We start from the raw sequence: 20,142 nt of genomic DNA, 5'->3' as shown, positions 1-20,142 counted from the left end.
CATCGTCCTCCACCTCCATCGGCACCAGAATCAGCTCCCCCGGAATTCCATACATTGGCCCGTAATTTGCATGCGTTGGCGCATCCGTGCTCTGAACCAGGTCTCCCCCTCCCCTCGACTTTGCTGCCGGTGGTCCGTGGCCGTTCATGGCAATTGCAATTGGAGAGAGGGCCACCAAGGTGGTTGCGTGGTCTGCCCACGCCACTTCTGGGGACTCCCACCCATTGATCCACCGCCGGTCATTTGCTGTTGTTGTTGATTTTGTTTTGATTTTATTTTTCTCTCTTAGGGCGACATTGTTACCCTAAGAGTAGAAGGTAGTTTTTGTGTTGTCTTGTTTTGGGATTGAGATATAGATTTCATTTCTTTGTTCTTGTTATTTCTCCTTTGGAGAGTTGGTTTTGATGCCGTTCTTTTTGTGAGTTAGATTGTAATTTGTCCCTTCTTTTGAGGTGGGCTAGCATGCCAGCGTGCTGTGGCGAAAAGTCCAGGCGAGAATCAAAGGGATGTGATCATGTTTGGAACTATTTCACCCTAATTGTGGGCCGTACATGATTGATTGTAAACCTCCAATATGTAGCTTGTTTTTGGAGGAAATATAGGTGTATGGCTAGCTTGTTTTCGGAGTATTCAGGAAACTTTACCTTTAGGGTCTAGGATTTTGTATTCTGTAGAGCAATTTGCTCTCTTGGATTCATGAATGAAATCTGATCTTTATTTCAAAAAATAATAATAATAATTTTGACACCACATGGAACTAATTGCAAGTTAAGTAATTTTTTTAGAAAAAAAAAAAATGATATTAATACATCTGTTACAAACCTCTTACACATCTCATTTTTAAATCAATAGTATCAATAGTGATTTGAGATTTGATTATATGGAGATATGTAGAGAATGTATGTGTAACTTTATTTTATTTTTTATTTTTTATTTTTTTACGGCATCTAAACCAACATTATTTTTTATTTTTTAATATTTTAGTGAAAAGGGTTCTATGATAAATAGTAGTGAAAAGAAAAAAGTGGACAAGACATGTGATCCTGTTTTGTATCTAAATAAAATAAAAAATAAAAAATAAAATAAAATGTGCTCTTGGAAAATGACATCATTTGATCCTGGTAATGATTTGTAAATTTAGAAACGTAAACATCAACATTCTAACGTGGCAGACATGTGTTAGTGTACGTGGGTAATCAAAACGGTGGTGTTTTAGAGTACAGCATACATGCCGAATTTCGAGTTAAATGTGGGTTGTACTATATATTCAGATTTCTTTTTAAAAAAGCTCAAATACCGTAGCAAGTAAAATTTATTTTTTCTTTGCATCCAATCATGCCAGAACTATAAAATTTATACTCTCCGATGGGTAACCATCTAATCTAATGGTTTTATTCTTCTAGTCATTAGTCATGAGTTGGTATAATATTTCATTATCCTACATTTATTTAGTAGGTATCTACAATACCATATATATAACGTTTTTTTTTTTTTTAATGACACATTTAGGCTGATGGTCGTGTCATAGTCAATATTATCACGTCATATCCAAAAGGTAAAAATGAAGAGGAAAATAGAAAGAGAGGTGGCATTTCTGGGTGGCCCGGCCACCTCCAAAGGGTAGATTGTCATAGCGGCCAAACCTCCCCCATCCTAGCCTGATAGCCCTAATCACAATTCCAAAGCCCAACTGATTGAGCTTGGGGGCACAAGCTACGTACCTTGAATCTGCCTTCTAGCTTTCTGTGTTCTGATAAAACAAATATACAAGGTACACATAGCTAATCAAAAGATTATACTGTAACAACTCATCCCAATGATATAATATTATCCACTATCTTGGTACTATTCTCGCAGAAGCACGCTTAACTGCATAGTTTTGATAGGTTCATGGCCATCACAGCTTTAAAACTCGTTGTTTTAAGAATTGTGCGTTATACATATAAGCAAATGCATCCCCATTCTCAGGCGACGTGGAACGTTACATATACTGTATTAATCCACACGACAGAAGATTTGAGCTACCCCTTATCCCTCACTCAGGCAGTAGGTCATCAGTAAGAAGATTTGAATTTTGGCTAATAATATAGAGAAATATACACGGTTAAGCACACTTTGAACCGAAACAACTCCAAAGTAGAGTGAACAAAGCCACGTTGGGACCATATATAGTTAAGGCTTTGAATTAAGTTCGATCTTTTTAACGAAAAAACACGACACTTGCTGGTCTAACTCCATTGGTCATGTTTTGATTAATTGTGTGGTTCGTACAGACGGGGGTAGGTGAGAAAGGCTTCAACACCAACACCAAACCCCCAATATATATATATATATATATATTTTTTTAAAAAAAATGATAAAGTGGCTTCGTGTGTGGTCTTATCCCTACGTTGCAAATCGCAAGATCCTTCTCTTCCAACTTTTGGTTGGTGGATTTGTTCTAACCCAGTCCCTCTCCTTTCTGATGTGCTGACGCAGACTGTTTTAAATGATTTATTTTTTACAAATACACCACGTTAATTAATATGAAATTAAGTGCGAAAAATAACGTTATTCTGATAAAAAATAACCTTAAAGCAAAACACAGCCTTGGCGATAATTAAAGACACTTGGCTGCGTGAATTGTCAAACATATATAGATCAATTAAGTAGTTATTTTCTGTTTAGAGTTCATAATCAGCTTATAATTATTTCAATTAGGGACGTTGGATAATAATTATTTATTCAATGCAGCTAGCTAGCTGTACAGTATTAGTCGCTGTATACTGAAGGCCCTATCTATTTACATGTATATATAACCTTTATTATTGGGATCTTTAGGATCACTAAAAATAGAGTAATTTTAAAAGTTCGTCATTATTTTATTAAAATTTAACAGTGACCAATCACAAATTTAATGGTGATTTTAAAAATTATTTTATTTTTAAATGAAAACAAAAATAATACATGAAAAACTTATAGCATTACTCTTAAAAATAACCGGAGTTTAAAGTACATTTATCATTATCCAAAATATTAATTGGAGAAATTTTATATTTTAGCTATATATCATGAGAAGTTGGAGCATCTCCCTCCCATGCATTAACTCACCCACATCTCGTGAATTTCTCTTTCGGTTCACCTACCCCAAAGAAAACTTGTGGTGGTTGGTGGTGTGCGTGGCTTGTCTCAGCTTAACAACCCCCAAATTTATTTTCTTTTTCTTCTTCTTATATATATATATATTATCTGATCACCCTCACCATCTTGGATATACATTAGTTTGAAGCTCAACATTTTCAAGAGTCATTAGTTGAGAAGGACTGATATTGACGAGGACAATACGGTAGAAGAAAAAATCTCTTTTATAAGTATAGGTATTGAATTTTTAAAATTAAAATTTAATTTTTATTTGGTGCACGAATTTCAAAGTTTGACTTTTTTTAAAAAATTGAATAAAACATGATTTATTTTTTAAAAAGTTGAATAAAATATGATTTGTTTTTTAAAAAAGTAAAATCATAATTATATTCATTTTTTAGAATTTTGTTACCAAACACACCAATAAATAATTTATAGTAAATAATAAATATTAAAGAAAATCTCTTTTATATCTGATTCGAGAAAGAAGCTTGGTGTACAATGGAAAATATTTGAAATATCGGTAGCATAATTAATATATATATATATATATAGGGTATTTTTGATATATAAGCTAGGATCATGGAAATGGAACCGGCCACTACATGTTGATATTATTTCTAATTGGATTCTAAAATAGCTAAACGTGGGAAAATGAATGACTATATCCCTACCAAAAATTAAACACACACGAAAAAAAGGGAGAAAAATAATATAAGCATGGGTGCAAAATAATTATAAAAATAATAATTAATATCACGGCATTCACATGCATGTACAAGCTAAGTAGCCTTTTGATGTGATTAAGGTGTGAAACTGACGGGAGAGAGACTCTCCGCCACTCTTCTTTTCATTTCTTTCTCTATTTCTTTTTTCTTTTTCTTTTTTTCTTTTTTTTTTCTTTTCCATTAATGTATAACGTACTTATTACACTAAAAAAATAGACATCTTCTCCATATTTTTTGTTGTTAGTTGTTTAGCATAAATAGCAACGAGACAAAACAAGAAGTAAGGGAATATATTATTTATCATGCGGGTGTTCCGGCATCTACGTGTTATGATCGAAAAATATTTAAGACTGCCTGCAATAGTGGGAAAAAATATTAAGGAGTGGATTAATGGGTAGAAATTAGGGAAAAATTCTTCATATAAGTAGGAAAAAATTAAAGATATTATTATTAAGGCGGTAACTCAAGTAATTCCAACGTACAAAATGAGTGTGTTCCAACTGCCTAAAGCTTTATGTCGTGAAATTAATTCACCGATGTTCCGGTTTTGGTGGGTGTATAAGGAGAATGACACAAAAATTGCATGGATGAGTTGGTTAAAATTTTGGAGCTCAAAGTCTTTGGGACGCTTGGGATTTGGAGGGTTGTTGTGTTTTAATAAAATGATGTTGGCAAAGCAAAGGTGACGTCTAATTCAAAGGCCTAATACACTAGTGACACAAATCATTAAGGAAAAGTACTTCCCACATGAGAATTTTCTAGAGTCAACCTTAGGACATAAATCATCCTACGCAATGAAGAGTATTTTATTTGTGTTAGAGTTAATTGGGTTGTAGCATTATGGTGCATTTATTTGTGTGTAAGGGGTGAAATTCTAAGTCGTGTAGGAGTTATCTTTTAGTCTAAGTCTTGTATTCCTTCTATTTAAACGATGTCATTGAATAAATAAAGAAGCAACAAATTAATTTCAAATCTTGTGTTAAAAAATGTCTAGGTTCTCTTATAATCTAAAATGTCTAAGTTCCCTCATAATCTAAGGTTTAGGTCCCCTCAGAACCAAACAATTTATCACATTATGTGTTTGATAAATCATTCACTTAACATACTGCAATGATATATAAGTTTTTGGAATGACTTATTTCGTTTGGTGTTAACATATAAATGATCAAATTTTTAAATTGAAATTGAATCATATGTTGTCTAAATTTCTTACAAAACCCTAATTAATCTAAAAATTATTTACCAAAAAAACCATTATTTTTTTCTGTTAAAAAAATAAAAAAAAATCTCCACGATCGATCAACCAGAAGCTGCTTTCCCAATTCCCAAAATGAGGAATAACCATTTTAGAAATATTAAACAAACAAACAATAAAATAACTTTTTCATTCCTGTAAAAATTCTATCTACCAAGATTGAAAAGAGCCTCTTGACCATTTTTTTTATTTTTTACCTTTTTCTTTGGGTGGTGGCCTGATTCAACAAGTTGGATGAGAAATTGAAAGATATGACGCTACGATTTCGTGCGGGTCATCATCTCTTGCCACCAACCCCCCCCCCCCCCCCCCCCCCTCTCCACAGTCGCCTTCCTTCCCTTTGATCATTGACGAGTAAGAGCCCGCGTTTGCGCATGTCACACAGACCACAATCGCGCCACATGGTCACATCATCCCCGTCCAAAATTGTGATGATCCAACGGCCACGTGCAATTTCCAACTAACACATCGGCCTACCCACCCAACACTCAATATGACAACTGACACGCCTTCTATATAAAGAAACCCAGTTTTAGCCGAACAATATCAGGAATTTTTCATTCCGGCCAAGCTTAACAATTTCCCAGTACCCATTCAAAACTCCTTCATTTATATATATGCACTACTTCTGATCTTAACACCTCAACCAAACCAACCCAGTTTGAGCTTTTCTCTCATTTGGGTTATAAATTTCATCATATTTTTTTTTTCTGGGAAACAATGGCAGCATGCAATGGCAACGGCGCCGCAACGAACTTCTGCACCGGTGACCCCTTGAACTGGGGAGCGGCTGCGGAGGCACTGAATGGCAGTCACCTGGACGAGGTGAAGCGCATGGTGGAGGAGTTCCGGAAGCCGGTCGTCCGGCTCGGAGGTGAGACGCTGACCATTTCTCAGGTGGCAGCTATTGCAACCCACGACGCCGGCGTCAAAGTTGAGCTCTCCGAGGCGGCCCGACCCGGTGTGAAGGCGAGCAGTGACTGGGTCATGGACAGCATGAACAAGGGGACCGACAGTTATGGCGTCACCACTGGTTTTGGTGCAACCTCACATAGGAGGACCAAGCAGGGCGGAGCCCTTCAGAAGGAGCTTATTAGGTAACGAATTACTTAGTTGCTATACAAGTTGTTAATCTACTTTTTAGGTCAGTTAATTAATAATTCCATGAATATTGCATTAGGTGGTTTCTCAGTGATCCACTTTTCTGCCTCTTTCAATTCTTTTTCCACCTTTCCTTTCCTTGCATGACCTTAATTACTTTTACGACCACTAATTACAATTTGTTGCCCCAACGTATATATAGCTATGATCATTAATTATAATTAGTAGCCCTTCTTATCAAGTGGAGATTCACTGTAGATTAATAGCTGATATATAATGGACCAACGACTATACCTTTGGATTGTGATGTGGGATGTACGTCCTTAATTGTAAATTATATGGTTCATGCTCTGCCACTCGTTCTGTTTTCCTTTTTCTTTTTCTTCTTTTTTTTCGTATATATAAATAGTATGAGATGGCGTGGAACAAGGAGATATCTTATGATCAAATTAAAGCACGATCACATGTTTCAACTAAAAATTATTTGATGATTTAATTTAATCCGGAAGGTTGAATATTTCTGTCAGGCCTAATCTAATATTACCATGATAGTTTTAGTCTATTTCAGAGGATATATATATATATATATATATATATATATATATATATATATATATATATATATATATATATATATATATAAATAATATTTTGTCCCAGTGGACCCCTTCAATTTTCTTAAATAAAAACCGATCGAGTTAATTAGTGTATATATAGTAAGTCTCAAGGATTAATTATGTCGTTAAAATGATAACTTAATATCTATGGATAAAAATAAAAAATAAAAAATATATTTCATTTAGAAATTAAGTGACTTAACAATGATGTATATTTGTACATATATATCGTGACTGTTTGGCCATAAAATATTTTTTTAATTATTTTTTAGATGTGCCTATAAAAAACATGTATATTTCTTTTCACTGTCCACATATCTATGAGATAACCAAATAATAATTTATTTATTTATTTATTTATTTTCACAATCAAATAAATTATTATTTAATTAACTCCTAGAAAATTCACTTATCGATTTTGGGTCGACAAGATATATATCTGGATTAAATATGTTGCTACAGGCTTTTACAACTATTAGTACAGTATGCATATCTCCATAATGAACAATATTTTGTGATTTTGTACGTGGACGGCATGATCATCATTTGAGAAGTAGAGATCGAGGATAAAATGGAAATTAAAAATACTTATAAATTAAATATTATAATTGACTTCTCTTACAAAAGATTATTAATTCATCCAGTTTGGCATTCTTTTATATATATATATATATATATTCTGGCCGTCCCTGATCATGTGGCCGGATGAATGATATTGCTTAATTGTAATAACCTCGAATTAAGAATGCAAGTCAAGCAAACAAATTTCTTTATTCTTGCTGGTGATCGATCCAAGATCTATATATATATATATATATATATATATATTTTATTCCCTATTTATTATTTATGCACATACTTTAATTAATGCCTGTTGGCTGTTTTTATTTCCTTACTTTTTATGAAATTAAAAAAGAAACCAAGAAGTACTGGGAAATTAATTAAGTGCCTAGCTCACAATTTGACTGAATCTTAATTGCTAATATGTCTTCGTTGAATTTTGTTGCACCAGATTCTTGAATTCAGGAATCTTTGGGAATGGCACTGAATCTTGCCACACATTACCTCAAACAGCGACCAGGGCGGCCATGCTGGTGAGGATCAACACCCTCCTCCAAGGCTACTCCGGCATTAGATTTGAGGTCATGGAAGCCATCACAAAGCTACTCAACCACAACATCACCCCTTGCTTGCCACTACGGGGTACAATCACTGCATCGGGCGACCTGGTTCCTCTGTCCTATATAGCTGGGCTTTTGACGGGCAGGCCCAATTCCAAGGCCATAGGGCCCAACGGAGAGTCCCTCGACGCCACCAAGGCATTCGAGCTGGCCGGAATCAATGGTGGGTTTTTTGAGTTACAGCCCAAAGAGGGTCTAGCGCTCGTCAACGGCACAGCAGTTGGGTCCGGCCTAGCTTCCATGGTTCTTTTCGAGGCCAACATACAAGCAGTTCTCTCCGAAATCATATCAGCAATTTTTGCTGAAGTCATGCAAGGAAAGCCTGAATTTACAGACCACTTGACGCATAAACTGAAGCACCACCCCGGCCAAATAGAGGCGGCGGCTATAATGGAACACATTTTGGATGGAAGTGCTTATGTTAAAGCAGCTCAAAAATTGCACGAGACTGATCCCCTTCAGAAGCCTAAACAAGACCGGTATGCCCTTCGCACCTCCCCCCAATGGCTAGGACCGCAAATTGAAGTGATCAGGACTTCAACCAAAATGATCGAGCGGGAGATTAACTCGGTGAATGATAACCCATTGATTGATGTGTCGAGGAACAAGGCTCTACATGGTGGGAATTTCCAAGGGACCCCAATTGGTGTTTCTATGGATAACACCCGCCTGGCCATTGCTTCAATTGGCAAATTGATGTTTGCTCAATTTTCCGAGCTTGTCAATGACTTCTATAACAATGGGTTGCCTTCGAATCTCTCGGGAGGCCGCAATCCAAGCTTGGATTATGGGTTCAAAGGCGCGGAAATTGCCATGGCATCTTATTGCTCCGAACTCCAATTCCTAGCCAATCCTGTGACCAACCACGTCCAAAGCGCTGAGCAACATAACCAAGATGTGAACTCCTTGGGGTTGATTTCGTCGAGAAAGACAGCCGAGGCGGTGGACATTTTGAAGCTCATGTCATCCACTTTCTTGGTTGCATTATGCCAAGCCATTGATCTGAGGCATTTGGAGGAGAACTTGAAGAGCACTGTGAAGAATACAATCAGTCAGGTGGCCAAAAGAGTCCTGACCATGGGCTCTAACGGTGAGCTTCACCCATCCAGGTTTTGTGAAAAAGACTTGCTCAAAGTTGTGGACCGAGAGTACGTTTTTGCCTACATCGACGACCCTTGCAGCGCAACCTATCCATTGATGCAGAAGCTAAGGCAAGTCCTGGTGGAGCACGCGTTGAACAACGGGGAGAAAGAGAGGAACTTGAGCACATCCATTTTCCAAAAGATTGGATCCTTCGAGGAGGAGCTTAAGGTCCTCTTGCCAAAAGAAGTGGAAAGCGCTAGAACAGAGTTGGAGAATGAAAAGGCGGTCATTCCTAACCTGATTAAGAACTGCCGGTCCTACCCATTATACAAGTTTGTGAGAGAAGAACTGGGAACAGGTTTGCTAACCGGTGAGAAAGCCCGATCGCCGGGGGAAGAATTCGACAAGGTATTCTCGGCAATGTGTGCAGGGAAGTTGATTGATCCTATGCTGGATTGTCTGAAGGAGTGGAATGGTGCTCCTCTTCCTATAAACTAAGATGCTTTTGTTTTGTAAAACTAAAATTGCTTTTCTTGTTTCAGTTTTTGATTTTACAGTAAATTGTGGTTTCTTTAAACGCACGTGGTATATGTAATATATCAAACTCATAAATGTCTATGCTAGCTATTTGTTTTTTTTCTCTCTAATTTACTCTTTGTTTCTACTTTTGAGTTCAGTACAGCATCGAAGTGTTATATATTCTCTGTTTGTTTTTAAAATAAAAACAAAATTTCGCGGAAAGATATTTTTAACGAAATTATTTTTTTAAAAATATTTTTCAGCGTTTGGTTGTTATGAAAAACTTAGAACGGCAAAAAAAAAACCGGTGACGAGATTTTGTTACTGACTGATAGGATTTCGGTCACTTTTACCGGATTCTTATTACTATTGCCAAAATCCGAAAATGGAGGCTGGAATCCAGCGGCAATGGCAGGATTTCGGACAGTTTAGCCGGAATCTGGGTTAGCCGGGTTCCAATGTAGGTGGCTGAAATCCGACACCAATAGCCAAATTCTGGCTAGTTTGGCCAGAATTTGGTTTGCCGAATTTCGGCGATAATTACTAGAACCCAGCCAATGTCGTCAGATTCTGGTAATCAAATACCAAAATTTGGGGACCTTCAGCGGTAGATTGGGCTACCAACAAACTCCAATGTCCGGCGGTGAAGATTCTCACAAACGTGCGTGCAAGAATGAAGAGTTTAAATCCAGAAAACGATTTATGGTTTTTTTAAAAAAAATTAAAGAGGCTTTTAGCTCAAATTGAAAATGATTTCCATTGACCGTCATTTTCAATTGCACCAAACACCGAAAAATACAAAAAAAAAAAAAAAAAAAAAAAATTGAAAAAGTATTTTACGCCCAAACAAACAGAGCAATAGTTCAACTACTTTCGTTCTAGAACTCCCTTCATTTGTACGTATGTGACAAACTTTTTCTTCATGTTGGGTTTTAGGAATTTTGGTCTATCTACTCTATTAATTAAACTGATACGTGTTTAAAATAAATGAGAAAATTATATGCATTTAAAACACCCAAGTTTAATAGCTTAGATCGAAGAAAATTTCTTTTAACTCGATTTAAAAAAAAAAAAAAAAAAACAACTCCAATTCAATTTAGAGAATCTTTATCCTATACAATTTATGCTACTAAAAAAATATTTTTTCCTGTTTTGAATTATTTGTTAATATTTTTGTCTAAAATAAAAGAGAAAAAGAAAAGGAAAATATTATCAAACAAAGCAAATATTTCTTTAATTACTTTGAGTTTAGAGTGGCATTAAGGACGGACAGAAAATCCTATCTTACGCCCATGACTTTGTTAAAATGCTGAATAATTATTGACTTTGTTAAAACAGAACATCCTATCTTAAGGCATTAATAATTTTTTTTATTATTATTTTTTTTTTCTAGGCAAAGCGAGAAAACCAACAAGAAAAAAAATATAATAAAGAAAAAGAAAAAGGACGACGAGGACCATTTGGTAAATTTTTTAAAAGTGTTTTGAGTTTTGAAAATCATAAAAATTGAAAATGAATTTGGTAAAAATTGATTTAGTAGTTTTTTTAAGAGTGTTTTGTAAATGGAATTACTATTTAGCATTTTTCAAGCATTCTCATAGCATTTTCAATTAACGTGACATACTCAATTTACCTTTAAACCAATCTTAATTAAGAATAAAAAAGGAAACGATGATGGATTGAGCATCAACTGAAAAATGTTAGATATCATTTTTGTTGCAAAAATTTAAAATTAAGAAGTATTTTATAAAATAAAAGAAAACTTCAAAAAATTGAACTTTAAAAAAAAAGAAAAGAAAAAAAAGAATAATAATCCATATACCACAATTTTTCAAGATAATATTCTACTTTCACATCATATAATACCATAAACAAAACCAGCATTCTAGTTTTTTTTTTTTAAAAAAAAAAAAAAAAAAAAAAAAACAAACTCGTGATGAGCTTGTCATCAACCCCCGACAAAACTCTTGGGGGGTATGTGGTCGTCGAAGCTCACGGTCTCAATCATGAATAGCAACTTGTCGATAGTGGCAGAAAGTAGGTGACACAGTAAATAGCTCAGGCAGTGCGCCGATCAGGTTGTTGGGTCTATCGCGTGATTCGCGTGAATGTGGTTCATGCGCTGTCCAGTATGAACGGCGTCAGACTTCGCTCTAACTTTCTGAACTGGTCACATGCAGTAAAAGCAAATCGTAGTATAATAGAATAATCGGATTATGGTCGGCGATTGCAGTTAATCCGGGCAACCAACCTCCTAGAGATGAGGCTGGAGGCTGGGGACTGGGGCCCTTCTGTCCCAGGCTGCCAGAGTGTGGATTCCGCTTGTTTCAGACGGCTTGGAGCGTGGGGTTCACCTACATGTCTACATGATTAGGGGGCTTCCACTACTTTTCTCCTCTTTGTGTGGTCGTTTTATATTTTTATTTTATAAGATTAGGTCAATTCTAAACCATTATTGGATTAGTATTAATAAAAAATAAAAAAATTAAAGGTCGATTGAAAACTGTTCTATTAATATTATGAGATAAAAATGTGGCTTATCCTATTACTGAAAATTAATCTTACACATAATACTCAATAGACAGGTGAAGCTACAGTTAGAGCTATGAGGACAACAATTGTTGCAAAGGAGCTGGGGCATCAAAAAGTAGAATTAGAAAGTGATGCTATCTAGATTGTACACACTCCGAATAAAGAATGATAGAGTTGGTGTATGTATGGCCTTTTGATTGAAGATACTTGAGTTATGCTTAATAGTTTGCAGTTATGGAGAGTAAATCATGTTAGAAGGAAGGCAAATGGACTAGCTTATAGGCTAACTAAGGAAGCGTTTTTTTCTTATGGACGAACAAGTTCATATGGAAGGAGGTCATCTTAGTATTCTTGACATTATAATTGATGAACATTGTAATATTTAATTTTTACATCTACGAAAAGTTCGCGTGATTAAATTAAAAATAAATAAAATAAATAAACAATACTCACTCTGTATGCTTAATGCATAAAATAATCAGCTGTCATTTATATCTGAGGTATGAGCCTATTTATAGGCAAATAAGTGGAGTCAAACCTGAATTAAGTTTACTATTCTCACTTAAACTATAAGTGTCTAGAGTTTGATTTGTTTTGAGAGTCCTATCTTCATTCAACTAGGAATTTGACTGTTAACCAGATTCTTCAAAGAGTCCTTATTGGATCCGGATTTGGACTAATACCCCAATACCCCAATTCGACTTGGAGTATGATTATTTTCAACAATTACCCCCCACTTCCCTTATCCGATGCATATTTGGATAATGAGAATACTGTATACTCTTGCTTTTTCAATCCTCTCTTCTCTCTGTATCTTTCCAGAGATCATTCTTCCGATCCCTCTCACCTCATCGAGAGCACTTACCACAGTCAATGGTGATGAAACAAAAAGTGAGTGGGACAATCAAGGCCAGGAAAGAGCCGATGCTCTGGAGTCTCTGCTTGAGCTATGTGCTCTGCTACTTATGCAGGACGAACTTGAAGAACTTTCTGGTGTGCCAAGACCATTTGGAGAAGATGCTGTCTCATCTAGAGAAACAGCAATTTGGTTGACAAAGAGTCTCTCATGTCTGCACAGAAATTTAATGGAGGAACCTAATTTTTGAGAGATGGTTGCCATTGAATGTGTTAAAATAATAATGTATAAGAAGATTAGAGGCTTGGGATTTGGAAATAACATATAGCACAGATTTTTTAACTTACCAATTGGCTTTGATCATGGGAAATGAACCTTGTTGGATAGGTGGCTTCAATTGGTTGGGAGGGGTACACGTACATATGAATGCTCCATGCTCCATACTCACACCATAGGTTTCCCCTCAACCGACTTATGACTGCTCTATCTTTTTGATTTAGTAGTGTACTTCTGCTCTCTGACTTTTGAGATCAAGCAAAATTGTTCTTGTCATGCGTTTGAACTTGTGGAGTGAGGCTTTCTTGCTTGGAGGGAGTCCCTTTTATGGTAAGAAGATCCTGAATAAGATGCTTTAGATGCTTGTCACGTGGCAGTTTTAGATTCATTTGATGGTTGTCAGTGGTGGTCTGTTTTAATTTAGTGGGTCTTTTATATTAAATAGGTTTTAAGCTTGGACCCCATATTAAGTGGGCCAAATATTTGGGTTTCTAAGCCCAATAGATACAATTAATTTCAATTTTTAATTTTATGGGTAATCAATTTTTTACTTTTTTTTTTTTTTTTTTAATTTACTTGTCATCACGTATGAGAGAGGTTGAGTTAAAAATGGAAGGACTCAAAAGTATTTGCAACTGTTTAGTTATCCAATTAATGAATCATCTACAAATCAATGTGTATCTTAGAAAGACTATATTTTATTTTAGAGTGTTGTTAGGGATATTATTGCATCAATTTTACTACAAGTATTTTTTAACAATTTAGTGGTTGTGACGGCTTATAATTAGTGAAATGATTATGTAAAATTTGTGATTTATAAATTTAATTAGTTAGTGACTAATTTGTTAACCATATATTCTTAATTGTTTTACTCATTATATATGAATGAATTGCCACGTGAGTTTGTAAGTAAGATAATTATAGTAAATTAAATTGATACTATATATATATATATATATATATATATATATATATCTCCCAAATATTTTCCTTTAATGCTCATTACTTCATTTGTTTCTACGTAAAATGTTTTCCGTCGTAAAATATTTTCAACAAAATCATTTTTTTCGGAAAAAAAAAATAAAAATGATTTTTCTGAAAATATTTTTCCGGCGTTTGGCTCGTATGAAAAAATTACCAACGGTGTAAAACAGAATCCAACAACCGTTGTCAGAATCCGGCGACATCCGACCCCCATTGCTGGATTCCGACGAACTAGATTCTTGGCCGGAATCTGATCAATACGGCAAGAATTATGTCATTTTGGCCATATTCTGACCAGTTTCTCCATAATCAAGCCTAGTTTGGCAAGAATTTTCAAATTCTGGCTGTACTGGTTGGATTCTGGCTGTACTTGTCAAATTCTGACTAGTTTGGCAAGAATCTAGTTCACCGAAATCCAGCAGAAGTTTTTCAAATTTCGGCCGTACTGGTCAGATTCTGGCGGCAATTGTCAAATTCTAGCAACCTGATTCCAAAATTCAAGGATCTTCGGCAGTAGAATCGGGCTAACAACAAACTCGAATGCCTAGCAGTGGCGGATTCTCACAAACGTACGTGCAAGAATAAAGAATTTAAATCTAGGAAACGATTTACAGTTTTCAAAATTAACCATAAATCGTTTTTCAAAAATTAAATAAACTTTTACGGTCAAACTAAAATGATTTCTGTCGACGACCATTATTTTCGTTATCACCAAATACCAATAAATGTTAAAATATTTTTTAAAAGGGGAATGATACATGCATTCATAGTGCACAACAAGTGCACTACTACAAGGCACAATAGAGTGGATCTCACACAGTATACTCATTGTGCACCATGAATATTTTAACCATTTCCCTTTTTAAAAACATCTTACACCGAAACAAACGGAAAATAATATTGATTTGAGGTTTGACTAGGCATCCACAAACTGATTAGGTTCCGTCTCAAACTCATGTCCCCGCATATTTTTGTTCCAAACTAACCTGAAACCACTAAAATAATGTGTGGCGAAGCATAAATGGCGCAAACATTTAGGCGCCGCCCGGCTATGTATATAACGTACGTGACGTGCAAATCCAAAAGCAACCCAACTTGCTTCGTCTTCTGCAGTTTCTTACAAAGAAGAAATAAAAGATCGATCGATAACAAACTAAGATGGCCAGGAAGATCAAAACCATTGCCGTGCTCTTCGTCTCCGTGCTGGTTGTGACGATGGGATGTGCCAACGTGAGTGAAGCGCTGTCGCCATGTGCCAAAGATTGCATGCCCGTTTGCCTGAAAGAGGACGGCGCAACCCGTGATTCATGCGGAAAAGCCTGCGAAGATTATTGTAAACAAGTTTCTGGAGACGGCGGGAATGGGGGTTTCCCAATCTTTAAACAACATTCTTAATTAATGTGACTTAAACCTGTTTCTTCTCGTCTTTGCTTTCATCAAGTATATATGTGCACTCTATGCAAGTTCGTACAATATTTCTAACATTACTGGAATATAATTAATGTGCTTAATTACCAACTCTATATTATTCTCTGATATATATATATATGGTTTCATGGCATGTATGTTTTTGAGGTTGCAGTTGAAAGAGGACTTTTTGTCGCAGTTATTGTTGTTAGAATTTTTAATGGTAATTTTCATGCTTCCACAACATGTATGCCTTGTGTTCTGCCGCCATCGATGAAGCCCTTATTGTGCTAGCTAACATCGATCGCAAGAATGGAATGTTGTTTGTTGCTTTATTATTTGCTTTATTTGTAGTGCATATAGGCCTCTTATTGCAATCCTTCCCTTGTTGGCTTAGAAAAAAATATAATATTAATTCACGACCCTTAATTTTGATTGGCTTATTAATGGGAACCTATGGAAGATGTAAAGTCTACAGGCCTTATTCACTTTCAAAGACGCATTGAGAAATAAAGGAACACTATGACTTATAAAGTGTTCAGGTCATATATATCTTGGTAATGTATGACACTTTAACATACCCACTCATGTATAACAACTTTGGTCAAACACGTGTTCAACATCGGAAGGAAATGCCACTCATCGTCTAAGAAACCTACTCTGAGACCATATAAAAGTTTATGTGCATTACTCATTCTCAAAAGACGTATTGAGAGCGGAGGGGATATCATGGCTTATAAAGTACCCAGATCATATATCTCTTAGCGATGTGAAACACTTTAACAGAAAATATATTGTATTTTGGTTAATTTATTTATTGGCTTCTTGGTGCTCATTCACCAGCACGATTTCCAAGCATTACATAATTGGTCGAACCTCATGCAATTTGCTACTCTTAATTATGTTTAGCGAGAGACAGAACCTCACGCAAAGATTCGAACTAGTAACCTCCGCTTCATGAGGTGTGGTCTCCAGCCAATTGAGCTATGTCTTAAGGACTATATCAATGATGATTATTATTATAGTCGTCACTCATAAGTTTGCATTTTTTTTTTTTTTTTTTAAACATTGCCAAATGCCAATTGCCAATGGTGAGGAGGAAACAGAAGGCGCACAAGTCTGCCCTATGCATAGAAAATTCATTAAACAGAATCATTGCAAAGGAATTAAATTCATTAAAACAATTTTTTTAATCAAAACCCAATTTCTTATTGTTCAAAATTTAAGAAATATACACCAGACATCAATAACATTGAACTTAAATGAAAACTTGACATTAATTAGTTGCTAATATAAGAAAAATTTATAACATTCCAAAACCCAAATAAACACCCAGGCCAGGCTATCCCTCAAGGCATTGTCTTCATGATTCTCTTCGTGTTGGTTGTCCAACCATACTCACCACTCACTAAACAATAGGTGTACTATAGAATTCTTGTAGTGACGTTGAGCATTTCCAACATATATAATAGTGAAATGGTTCATAATAATCAAATTTGATTATTATGAGCCATTTTTCATCTTCAGTAAAATAGACAAATTAAATATATTTTTTCCTTCTAGTGTTATGCTATTTACTATTCACACTACAAAGAGATATTTTTTTTTTTTTTTTTTCTCCCTTTCCTTCTTTATCTTTCTCTCTCTCCTTATTTCTTTCACACTTTTTTCCATACAAAATAATATTTAGGGTTAAATAACTTTTTAGTACCTGTGGTTTGAAAACTTTATTTTTTGATACCTCAATTTCAATTTGTTTCACATATGGTACCTGAGTTTTGGGAAAAGACGAATTTAGTACTTCCGTCTTTTTATTTTATTTTTCAATTTTTTTTAAAAAAGTTTTTAATATTTTTAAGTTTTATTATTTATTATTATTTTTATTAATTTTTAAACATTTTTAATTTTTGTTAGATTGTGCCACGTGTCAACATCTTAGAGTAAACATGTGGCAGTCCGTTAAATTTTTTACTGAAAAATATATAGACGGAGATATCAAATCCGTATTTTCCCAAAACCTAAGTACCATCTGTGAAATAAATTGAAACTGAGATACCAAAAAATAAAATTTTCAAACCACAAGTCTCAAAAAGGTATTTAACCCTAATATTTAAATGCATGTAGAAAGTATGATAAATCGATCCCTCCATATTTTATATATATATATATATATATATATATATATATATATAAATGTAAATCCAAAAGCACCGTACCCCAATTAACTTGCTTCATTTTCTTTTGAACCAAAAGAGATCGAACAGTTAAAGATGGCTGCCACCGAGAAAGCGATTGTCGTCTTGCTCTTCGTCGGGTGTGATGGAATTTGCAAACGGGAGTACTGAAGCGTGATTGAGTCCCAAGCTAACCCACTTACTTGATTGTTGTAGTGGCAGCAACTTGTCTCAACTGCTATTAGTAGTGGCAGCAAAGCAGCCCATGGCCCATGATCTTCACGTGGAGGAGGTTGAGGAAAGTTAGTGTCAGTGAGTTAATAAAAATTATATTGTAATAGGTTAGTATAAGTTATATTCAATAGTAATGGGCAGTTACATGCATTAACTTAATGGATAGTTATATTTCATATAGTGGTCGTGTGTTAGTAGCTCTAGTATAAAACAAGGTCTAGATTGTAAAGAATGGAATTATTGAATATTGTATTGACATTTGTCATTTGTGGTTTGTATCCAACCCTGAGTAGATTCATTTGTGGTCTCTCCTACCTGAAAGGAGTTCAGTATTTATCAAATATCTTTAATTCTGTTCAAATTATCAAGAGTTCTTATCAAAGCGCTATCGGAATGTGCAAAAGGATGCATGTTCTCATGCATGAGTCAAGCGGAAGGCGCAACCCTTAATTCTGAATGTGGAGACGCCTGCAAAGGTAAATGTCAACAAGTTCATGGAGCTAGCAGCGATGGTATGGCATGGCCATGGCCGTTCGAGAGTGAAGGCCATTAGTCAAATTAATGGTCATAATTAACCAATTAACCTGTTTCTTTGCTTTTATGAGTCCATATATTTCTATGCAACTGGAATAATCAATAATGTGCTTTTTAATTACCAACTCTATATTAAAGAATATATAATGATCGACCCCTATGATTAGCTTATTAATTAATGGGATTTATAACAAGCCACAGCCTGTGAAAAATTGCATTTAGTCGATATAAAATTGCATCGTTGAATCATTCTAAAGCAACGATGGATCGTTACAATCATAAAAGCATTACTCCGATTGATATCGTGTATGGGATTGTCTATGAACTTATATATACGCAAAACGGGTTATAGCAAAAAGAGGTTTGGACCCGTGGTGTTGTCACCCCGATAAAAAAAACAAAAATTAGTGTTATTAAACAACTTTCTTTCTTTTTCTTTTTTATAAAAGCTTTTTTTTTTTTTTTCTTTTTAACTTTATATCAAATCAACCAATTCCCCCATTATTTCTCCTCTCTTTTTCAAATGTGGCGATACGAAAGCAAATGCTCGTTAAGGTGGAAATGTAGGTAGTAATTATGAGATTTGGATGGACTAAGCATGAAGGGGGTATCTCCAATTTCACTCGAGGATGATACAACAGTGTACCATGTACTTTTCTTCTTTTATTTTATTTTTTTATCATCATATTGGACCCATCAAATCAATCCTTACTGTTTGCATAAAACCCCCCACCAACTTTTCTTGTTGGGCCCATTACTTCCCAAGACAACATTTTATGTTCACTTTTTATTATCAAACAATTTTTTTTTTTAAAAAAAAAAAAAAAAATTCTCATAAAAATAAGTCAAATAACATTTTACTTTTATATATCAGATCGTCACTTCTTGTTGCTACGTATTTTTTTTTTTTTTAAAAAAAAATTTACCACAAAACTCTTTATCAAATGAAAATAAATGGTAAAAATTATAAGATTAAGATTAATTTTCAGTTATTTTATTTTATTTTTTTATTGGAGGTAATCTTCATCCTTTAGTTTTGCTCAAAAATATCTTCAATAATTTTTTTATTAAAGGCAAGTCAAACTAGTTTTACTATTGTCAATATTTACAAAATTTTATTTTATAATAAGAATTGAATTATTAAATTAAACTAAAAATATAATCAAATATAAAATAATTAAAGTCTCACTTTTTACCCGCGAAATTCCAGGACAAGCCAAACTTAAGAAGTCTTTTTTCTTGCAATAGTGTATTCTTAAGCATGAGATGAAGGCATCATCCAAAGGGTTGATACAGTGCCACGTACACCTAAAATGGGAAATAAAATAATTTTGGAAAAATTATTGTAGAACCCATAAAAATTTAAAATATCTGCGATCTGATAATAAGATCTTGATCATCGATCACTAGATAACGTACCCCTGTTTCACACCTTAGACGTCCCTATCTGTACTTCAGATACCGCTTGAGCTAACCTGCTCCGCTGGGTATACAATAATACAATACACCGAACTTTGCTTACCTGCTTCGCCTATAAAAAC

General features: G+C 34.7%; 1 protein-coding gene across 1 annotated transcript; it reads left to right on the top strand.

Moving 5' to 3' along the window:
- Positions 1 to 5,651: 5,651 nt before the first annotated feature.
- On the top strand, positions 5,652 to 9,728 carry LOC133863558 (phenylalanine ammonia-lyase). Its single transcript, XM_062299547.1, has 2 exons — positions 5,652 to 6,200; positions 7,834 to 9,728. The coding sequence occupies exons 1-2, from the start codon at positions 5,824 to 5,826 to the stop codon at positions 9,581 to 9,583; spliced, it is 2,127 nt and encodes a 708-aa protein (XP_062155531.1). The 5' UTR covers positions 5,652 to 5,823; the 3' UTR covers positions 9,584 to 9,728.
- The last annotated feature ends 10,414 nt before the right edge of the window (positions 9,729 to 20,142 follow it).

The sequence above is a fragment of the Alnus glutinosa genome, chromosome 3 (assembly GCF_958979055.1).
Source record: "Alnus glutinosa chromosome 3, dhAlnGlut1.1, whole genome shotgun sequence".
Classification (NCBI taxonomy): Eukaryota; Viridiplantae; Streptophyta; class Magnoliopsida; order Fagales; family Betulaceae; genus Alnus; species Alnus glutinosa.
This window is presented reverse-complemented; position numbering and strand designations above follow the sequence as displayed.